Source organism: Bison bison, unplaced genomic scaffold, assembly GCF_000754665.1.
Source record: "Bison bison bison isolate TAMUID 2011002044 unplaced genomic scaffold, Bison_UMD1.0 scf7180017864345, whole genome shotgun sequence".
Classification (NCBI taxonomy): domain Eukaryota; kingdom Metazoa; phylum Chordata; class Mammalia; order Artiodactyla; family Bovidae; genus Bison; species Bison bison.
Genome location: NW_011494917.1, coordinates 827,280 through 837,159, shown reverse-complemented (window position 1 = coordinate 837,159; position 9,880 = coordinate 827,280). Strand labels below are relative to the sequence as shown.

Below are 9,880 nucleotides of genomic sequence, written 5' to 3'. Positions count from 1 at the left end.
GTCCTCAGAGGCGCAGACTCAGTTGGGCCTGCGTTTTGTGCTCTTCCCAGGCCCGAGCAGCTCAGGTGATGAGGTGTTTGGCGAGCGCCAATGCTGCGACTTATCGCCTCCCCGCCACTCGGTTATCTGGGTGTAAAACCGGCGCACCTTCTCAGGCAGATGTTGACCGTCCAGACCCCCAATAAGTTTTAGTTAGCAAAGAAGCCAGTTTTATAGATAATGTCTCTCTGGGGCTGCGATTGCCCCCTTCCGGCTCTGGCTGCCTGTCACCGGAGGGGGAAGGTCTGCAGCCGGCTATCTCTGTTCAGTCCTTTGTTCCATGCGTGGGCCTGGCGGTCTTAGGTTAGGGCTGGCTTTTCGCGTGGTAGATAATCCCACAGTCTGGTTTGCTAGCCCAAATTATTTCGCTCAGATAGTGCTCAGGGTATTCAGGCCAGATTCTTACTCTCAGCGATGCAGCCTGCGCCGCGCCTCCCTGCCCAGCCCCTGCTTGCTAATGGCGGATGCAAGCATCTGCGCTGTTTCTCCGCTGGGGGAGTTACCGTAGGGCTCGCAATCTGCGAGTTTTTAATTGTTTATTTATTTTTTCTCCCTGTTATGTTACCCTCTGTGCTTCCAAAGCTCGGCACGGATTCGGCAGTGAGAAGGTTTCCTGGTGTTTGGAAACTTCTCTTTTTAAGACTCCCTTCCCGGGACGGAACTCCGTCCCTCCCTCTTTTGTCTCTTTTATTGTCTTTAATATTTTTTCCTACCTCCTTTCGAAGAGTTGGGTTGCTTTTCTGGGTGCCTGATGTCCTCTGCCGGCATTCAGAAGTTGTTTTATGGAATTTACTCAATGTTTAAATGCTCTTTTGATGAATTTGGGGGGGAGAAAGTGTTTTCCCCGTCCTACTCCTCCGCCATCTTGGCGCCTCCCCGAATTGATGCTTTTGAACTGTGGTGTTGGAGAAGACTCTTGAGAGTCCCTTGGACTGCAAGGAGATCCAACCAGTCCATTCTGAAGGAGATCAGCCCTGGGATTTCTTTGGAAGGAATGATGCTGAAGCTGAAACTCCAGTACTTTGGCCACCTCATGCGAAGAGTTGACTCATTGGAAAAGACTCTGATGCTGGGAGGGATTGGGGGCAGGAGGAGAAGGGGACGACAGAGGATGAGATGGCTGGATGGCATCACTGACTCGATGGACATGAGTCTGAGTGAACTCCGGGAGGCCTGGCGTGCTGTGATTCATGCGGTTGCAAAGAGTTGGACACGACTGAGTGACTGAACTGAACTGAGGCCCAGAGCCAGGGATCAGGGGGAAAGAAGAAAGGAAAGGATTAACACGCTAAGAGTGGAAAAGCAAAAGGGGGTGCAATGAGAAGAAAAGGCAGGAGGAGTAAAAAGTAGCATGTGAGCGGGAAAACTGGGGCTTCCCTGGTGGCTCAGATGGTAAAGAATCTGCCTGCAATGTAGGAGACCTGGGTTCGATCCCTGGATTGGGAAGATCCCCTGGAGAAGGGAATGGCAACCCACTCCAATATTCTGGCCTGGAGTATTCCATGGACAGAGGAGCCTGGTGGGCTACAGTCCTTGGGGTCAGAAAGAGTCAGACACGACTGAGACTAACCTTCACTTTTCACTTCACATTCAGATCCTGGAAAGCCTTGAGCATCACTAGAGAAGAGAACAAGCCTTTTCCGGACCTCCTAGCATATCCACTTGCTTCCAGCATATCAGTTGCCACCTTCAAGGCATAAGCCAACATTACATTGTCACAGATTTATTCCAGTGAAGCTCTAAAAGTCTCTTACCTATCGGGTTGTCAACATACATGAAATTCACATTACGGTTCAGCTCAATTTCCAAGGTCTCCTCCAGAGGATCTCTCGATCTCTCTCAGCATTGCACATCATCCGCCACGTTAGTTCTCCAGTCTGGCAGGTGCCACCATCTGTCTTCTTACTAGATTCACCTTTGAGAGACTGCAAGTTACTTACCTCTAAGTTAAAAGTGGGGATGGATAGTCTATATCCACTTTTGGAGTTGTGCAGCCCCCCTCCCATCCAGTTTGATTTCCTTTCCAGAACTTCTGTGATCCCTAAGATTGGGTCCAATGGGCTCCTTGCTATTCCTACAGCATTCTGTAGATGTCCAAGCCCTGGAACTCACCACACTCTTACTAGGGTGGCTCTCCAGTGAAATGAAGATTCCTTCAGGGCAAGAATAATATCCAAGATCATGCATGCATGCTAAGTCACTTCCGTCATGTCCAACTCTGTGCAACCCTATGGACTGTAGCCCACCAGGCTCCTCTGTCCATGTGATTCTCCATGGAAGAATACTGGAGTGGATTGCCATGCCCTTCTCCAGGGGATCTTCCCAATCCAGGGATAGAACCTGTGTCTCCTACATCTCCTGCATTGGCAGGCAGGTTCTTTACCACTAGTGCCACCTGGGAAGCCCATGGTACCCGCAGTGCTTGGTAAAATTCCTAGCACATAGTTGGTGCTGCAAATGATTGAATGAATGTTACTCATCTTTGGAAAAATAGAATCATATTCTAGAAGCCAAGAAGCTAATAAAGCTCTCTACATGACAAGATTGTGTGTCAGTGGAGAAAAAAGAAATTCTCCAACTGCCCCTCAAAGTTAATATTTTATTAAATGAAGAATAATTAGGACCAGCAATTGGGATATGTAACACTGAAGTGGCATTTTGTACCAATCTTGTTGTTCTGTTGTGTCCAACTCTTTGCGACCCCATGGACTGCAGCACGCCAGGCTTCCCTGTCCTTCACCATCTCCTGGAGCTTGCTCAAACTCATATCCATTGAGTTGGTGATGCCATGCAACCATCTCATTCTCTGTCATGCCCTTCTCCTCCTGCCTTCAATCTTTCCCAGCATCAGGGTCTTTTCTAGTGAGTCAACCCTTTGCATCAGGTGGCCAAGCTCCAGCAGGTGGTGGAGCTTCAGCTTCAGCCTCAGTCCTTCCAATGAATATTCAGGAATTGATTTCCTTTAGGACTGACTGATCTCCTTGCAGGCCAAGGGACTGTACCAATCTACCTCAGACTTACTGACAGTTGGAAAACAATAGGTGTATTTTGGTCAATGGTTAAGTCCTGCTATCAATGTCCCACCATCAAAAAAATCACAATTTTTTTCTTTGTAACCTCTGCTATTAATATTTCTTTTCTCCTTCTATCCTGTTACAACCATCAAGACACATTTATCCACAAATGGCAAGTGCCTTGAATTATAGCTTCCCTTGTCTTCCCAAGCGTTCATTTTCTTCTGTCTCATGTGGAGTAATCAACACGGGATTGATGGCTCCCTCACATAAATTTCCACGAGGACAAGCATCTGTCCTGTTAGTTAACATCCTGTCCTGTTCACAGTGTTAACAAGCACGGTTAGTGCTTCTTCTACACATCCCTGTTAGTGTATCCTTCCTGCTGAAGGATACAATGTTCAGGGGTTCCTCCAGGTCAAATGATTGTTCTATGGGGCCTTATGAACTTGTGCAAAGCACTATTTTTTTCTCACAGTATAAGCATAACAATTTTTTTTTTCTTTTCTGAGTGGTAAAGTCTCTATGTTCTGGCTACAGTCTTGCATACAAATCCCTCGTAAATTATTTTTCAAATTCTGAGGTTCATTAATTTAACTGAATCTGTTCCTAATTTTAATTAAATCTGCATTTCCCCCTACTGGGAGAAATAACTTTTGGAAAGATAGAAGCCACATTACCATATTGAAGAGAAAGGATCACAGAACAAGACAGACATAAAAGATAAGCACAAACTCACAAGGCAGGTTTTCCTATAAATTTATTTTCATACCAAAAAAATAACATTCAAAGGCAATGTTTTTATTGTATAGTATAAAATAACTTCCACTAAATTAAAAATGGAATTTCTTTGCCATAAGCCACTGATAACTTTTTCATTAAAAAAATTTACAATTTGCAGCACTTGTAGGAAAAAAACACCTGTTTAATAATTATATAAATACTCTTGACAGCCCAGTAGCCCATTATGTGTCTTTTTTGGCAATGTCAGCTTTCTAAAGTCAATTAGCTCCTAAATTTGAAAGGCACCTGGTGGCCAACATTCTGCTTATTATTCAAGGCATCCACTTTAATTTTTTTGCACAGACTTGACAAGTCTGAAAAATCTATTAAGTTAAAAAGAATGGAGAAATATAATACAGTTGATATTAACAAACAACATTTCTTCCCCTTAGCCGCAAGTTCTCCCCCAGGGGATTTACAAAGTGCACCAGTTAAATATGTCTGTACATTTAAAACATTAAATATGTCAACAGCAAGACAGTTTTAAATATTTTGAATCAAATACTATAGCACAAATATAATTTACAATACTTTGCACAGGAAACATTACACCTGAAATATAACTTTAGATATTATATAAAAATACATATATTCTTCTTTCCTCATTAGAAAAAGTATTTATTTGCAGGTTCCAGCAAGATGTAACAATTCAAAAGAATTTAACCCTTCAGATGGTCATCAGTTTGCAATTAAAAGACACCCTCTCCACTTCAACTGCATGGTGGTATATAACCAACAGATTATAGAGCCAGAGAATTAACCCCTCCCATTGCCCAAAGGCAGTTTTTCTCAAAGACAGCCATAACTCCTCCAATCTGCTTTAATTCTAGGAACTCATTACAAAATTTATGAACCATTATGTAAGAAAACCCTTAGATTTTTATACACCTTGAGTCCAACATCTCCCATTGGCTGTAAATATATTTGCTCCTTACAGAGTCAAAGGCATGGGTAGGGTCTTCTTGTACCCTTTGGGTCATAGCTCTGAGTAGTTTCACATACCTATATACATCTTTCTTGACTTGCTTTGGGAGTTTTCTATACATCCTAGGAAACACGGGAAAACTCTCCCCGACATGGGGCTCAATCTATATCTCGAACTTTAAAAGCCCCAAAGTATGTTGCATCTTGATCTGGATCCAGTAGTGAAGGGTTGGAGACCTCAATGCTTATTTTCTCGCCAGACCGTAGCTTAAAAAATCCTCCCACGTTTATGGAGTAAAAATGGAATTCAGAATTCCCCAACCAGTACTTGGTGCTTCCTCCTTTCATCAGAGTGTGAGAACTGGGGATTTTGATGCTGGTTTTGGTGACATATACCATCAGCTGAAGATAATTCGCACTGAGGTTTCCCGAAGTCTCATGATGTCGAAAGCAGATGTTGGCGTACAGGTAATAGAAGCCGTCTTGGTTAACTATCAGTTTCCCATTGCTGAAGGTCATGTTGGAGATCTTGGCCCAACCTCGGTCATGGTACCAGCAGGACAGAGTCACTTTGTGGGAACCTAAGCAACGGAGAAGCAAGTAATTTGAAACTTACTCCTGCAACGAGAAGCAAATCTTCACAATTCTGAGAGGTTGCAGAAAGACATACTGAGACGGTCATTGTTCCAATGGGAGAACAACCTCTCAAGATTTATTTTCTAAAAGGAAAGTACAAGTACATTAATATGTCCCTGTGTTGTCTGCTGGGCACCTGAGAGGGGACAAAGACACAATCTCACTTTTTCAAGGAGCCTACAGCACACAAAGGGTAAGCATGATATATGTTCAGACAGGAAGCAAGGCACGGGCCCTGATAAGAAAGGTGCGGATGCTGCAAAGGGAATTCAAAGGAAAGAGATTACTTCCTTCCAGAAGGATCAAGAATGATTTTGTTGGGCTTGTGTGCTCAGTCACTTCAGTCGAGTCCAGGACTCGACTTTTTTTGCAACCCAGGACTGTAGCCCTCCAGGCTCCTCTGTCCATGGGACTTTCCTGGCAAGAATACTGGAGTGGGTTGCCCTTTCCTTTGCAACCCAGGACTGTAGCCCTCCAGGCTCCTCTGTCCATGGGACTTTCCTGGCAAGAATACTGCAGTGGGTTGCCCTTCCCTTCTTTGGGGGATCTTCCCAACCCACAGATCAAACCTGAGCCTTCTACATTGCAGACAGATTCTTTACCATTGAGCCACCAGCTACTGAGCCTAATAACCTAAAGAAGTAATAGGATTCAGCCTACAGAGCATAAAGGTCGAAGGAAGAGAATCAGCCAAAGGCAGCTGAATCAAGAAAGCAAAAAACAAGTATAGGAAGAGAATATCCAGATTTCACATAGCCCCACCTTCTCTTTTAATTCACAGAGAGAGGTATATAGAAGGAGCTGAAAATTTGGGTCACAGCAACTTTGACTAAAAAATCAAACTCTTAAACTCTATTCTCATCACCATTGATTCTCTCCTCCTCCAACAGCCTAAATGCCTCCCAATTTCACATGAATGAAAAGCTTCCCCTAGAGAAGTTCACAGAGAAAACATCCTTGGCATTGCCCTCCCCAGGTTCACAACTTCATGCAGTCTTTTGTAAAGACCAAAGAATGGTTAAAATGTCTTCTGAGAAACCAGAATTCTCCTTTAGCCCCTTCTCACACTTGAAATGTGACAACTGATCTTCATGCCCCTGTTTTTGGAGTAGTGGAAGTTTCTAGAAGTCTCCTAAATGTGTCCAATGCTTTGAATATTTCAGGTCTTTTATTGTATTTTACTAGGTCTTTAGAAATTGTTGTTGTTGCTGTTTAGTTGCTAAGTCATGTTCAACTGTTTTATGGCCCCATGGACTGTAGCCGACCCAGTTCCTGTCCACGAGATTTCCCAGGCAAGAATACTAGAGTAGGTTGACATTTTCTTCTCCACGGATCTTCCCAACTCAGGGATCAAACCTATGTCTTCTGCTTTGGCAGGCTGATTTTTTTGCCACTGAGCCACCAGGGAAGCCCTTCTTTAAAAATTGTGACATGATAAATCCACGATAAACCCCATTAATCAAATATTTATATTTATGTGGATACCCATTATCCAACTGGAAAAGGTCTCATCTAGTGGAGAAAAAAGCTGTTATACTGTGGAAAATCCAAAGTTTTCCACCAGAGGATTTTGTAAATACTTGTGATAAATCAAGGTTGTCATCTGCTAGAATTCCAACAAGGCAAAACAGAGCAGAGGAGTCTCAGAATGGGGTTAGGAGAAGTTTCTGCAGCCAGGGAGAAGTTCTTTGCTGCCTGTCAGCCAAGAGAAATCAGTCCATGGAACTTACACTTAAAGTAAATTCCATGGATCCATCAGAGCTGACAACCCTTTGGTTAGAGTGGGTCCTTGGGTGAACCCTGTAGAATCAGAAATCCACACTAGCTACCTTTCAAGACTGGCCTGAATCCTCAGGAAATCGAGGTGTTCACATCATCTTTTTCTAGAACACCTCCAGAGGGCCACTGGGCAGCTGGAATATGGTCTGGGGACCTCAACACCAGGCTCTTCCTCCACCAGGAAGAAAAAAAAAAAGTGCAGGAGGATCCAAGCTGCAGTAGGGCCACTCATCCTTAGGCCTCAAAGGCAAAGAAGTCAATGCTTCCCATCCCTCTGTTCAGAAATAGGACAGATTTCCTGAAGTGCACATCTTTTCCACAGGAGGGCGATACAGCGAGTCTGAGAAGCCATCCCAAGCACCGTGGCCTCCAGAACCAGCAGGACACTCACACTTTTTCATCCAAGGTCCTACTTCAGACCATCCCAGATGAATGCACCCCAAATATAAGTATCATTCCATGGTCCCAACTGAGTCAGAAATGAGACTCTCAGACTCTACTCATCACATCCTCATAAACACTGCTGCTGCTGCACCACTTTAGTCGTGTTCGACTCTGTGAGACCCCATAGACTCTGTGGGCTACCCTGATGGGGCAGCCCACCAGGCTCCCCCATCCCTGGGATTCTCCAGGCTAGAACACTGGAGTGGGTTGCCATTTCCTTCTCCAATGCATGAAAGTGAAAAGTGAAAGTGAAGTCGCTCAGTCGTGTCCGACTCTAGCGACCCCACGGTCTGCAACCTACAGGCTCCTCCGTCCATGGGATTTTCTAGGCAAAAGTACTGGAGTGGGGTGCCATTGCCTTCTCCGATTCATAAAGACTAGCAAAGTTATTTCTCCGGGCTCGTAAACAGCCACCTAGTCCAATGACAAGCTAATAAAACTCAAGGTGTTTCCTATCTCAGATCAACAGATGGTTACCTCCTTCTTCCCCTACTTGTGTATTCAATCTTTTATCCAATCAATTATTGGCCTTATACTTCATCTTCCTTCCATGGTGGTCCTTAACAGAGAGCAAAGGAATGCCTAAGGTGAGGTCTATCCTCTCAATGGGATGGATCAGCTAGCCTTAGACCAAGGGCTGGGAGATAGGTCTGGGAAGGCAGGGAAGAATGTAGAAACCTTGACCGCCTGCCACTCTCATTGTTACCTCAAGTGGAAGGAGTATCCTAATTTCCTGCTCTACAGACTTACTCTTATCCATTCCCTGATCGATTCAGTCATTCAGTAAATATTTGACTGGTGCTTCCTATGGACATTCATTCTACCCATAATTAAGAATTATATCAAGCAGAGTACCCACAAGGCGCTTATGACTTAGAAGGGAAGAAAATAAGAAATGGGCACGCAAAATGAGAAATGTAACATTTTCATCTCTGCATGTCACATAACACATGGTTGAACTTCAGTTAAAGCAACTTGCAAGTGGAAGCTGCAGAAATTAATGGTGATCAGGTGAGTTCAGCCCAGTGACAGAGAACAGGGAGCACTTGGATCAAATGTGGATGGGCTGAGAAAAGGCAGAGTACTGTGAGCGAGAGAAACTGTTCAAGCAAAGAATGAAATGCACACAGTATGCAGAGGAGAGAGGAGAAAAGCCATCAGTGTCAACTGGAGGGCTCATGAATAGATGCCAGGGGGAGAAAAGACAAGAAGAGCGCCCCCTTCAGGTTGGAGGACCTCACACGCAAGCCTGAGTTTCTCTCACTAGAGGACCTTCAGCCTTCCCAGCCTCCCCAACCCCGAGTCACTGCTATTAGCTATTAGAGAAGCCTCTCCAGATATTTAGCCTGAGCTCCCCTTAAGAAAGCCATGAATCCCGACCTCATGAAATACTCCCCAATGAAAAATCAAGAAGCTTTGAAATGTATCAGTATAAGGCAGATTCTGATTCGTTTCATATATGTAGATAAGTACAAATAAGTATGAAACAGCTCCTCTAGCCACAGAATTTTCCAGGCCTCCTGCATTACAGGCAGATTCTTTACCATCTAAGCCACCAGGGAAGCCCATGGCTCAGATGGTAAAGAATCCACCTGCAGTGCAGGAAACCAGGACTTGATCTCTGGGTTGGGAAGATCCGCTTGAAGAGGAAATGGCAACCCACTACAGAATTCTTGCTGGAGAATCCCCATGGACAGAGGACCCTGGCGGGCTACAGTCTGTGGGGTTGCAAAGAGTAGGACACGACTGAACAGCTAAGTATGAAAAAGAGACCCCAAGTGAACGTGCAAACGTAAAGCCATCTTTCTCCAAAGTATCCAATCCTAGTCAAATAGGAGATAAATGAACTCAAGGAGTCACTGAACTCAAATGAGTCCAGGAGCCAGAAGATCAAATTCTATTTTCTTAAACAGAAGCATACACTAGTTCATTTCACTCCATCTCAAGCTCAATAACCATCAGAAAATGTCCAGGAGTTTTGCCTTGTTTTTGGCAATGATTTGATGCTAGGTGCCTGGAGGGAGAGCTTTATAACTAAAACATGCTTGTCATTGCCAAATAGACCTTGGCACACAGTCTAATGCAATGTTTATCATATGCCATTTAAAATGAACCAAAAAGATAAATGCAGAGTGCATTCACAGCACACACAGATGATGGATCAGTATTAATTTGATTGCCTCTGCGAACATGCAAAATAGTTTTCCACTCAGAAAATTAGAACAGTTCCATAAGGCACATACACAGAGAGAGAGACAGAG

The 9,880-nt window shown here is 44.2% G+C and overlaps 1 protein-coding gene across 1 annotated transcript in view; it reads right to left on the bottom strand.

The window, feature by feature from the left end:
* Positions 1-3,795: 3,795 nt before the first annotated feature.
* Positions 3,796-9,880, bottom strand: part of TNFSF11 (tumor necrosis factor (ligand) superfamily, member 11) — a 34,754-nt gene continuing 28,669 nt past the window's right edge. Inside the window, exon 4 of the mRNA XM_010854598.1 lies at positions 3,796-5,341. Within this exon, the coding sequence (XP_010852900.1) occupies positions 4,920-5,341 (422 nt within the window). The 3' untranslated portion in view covers positions 3,796-4,919. The remainder of the gene's footprint in view (positions 5,342-9,880) is intronic.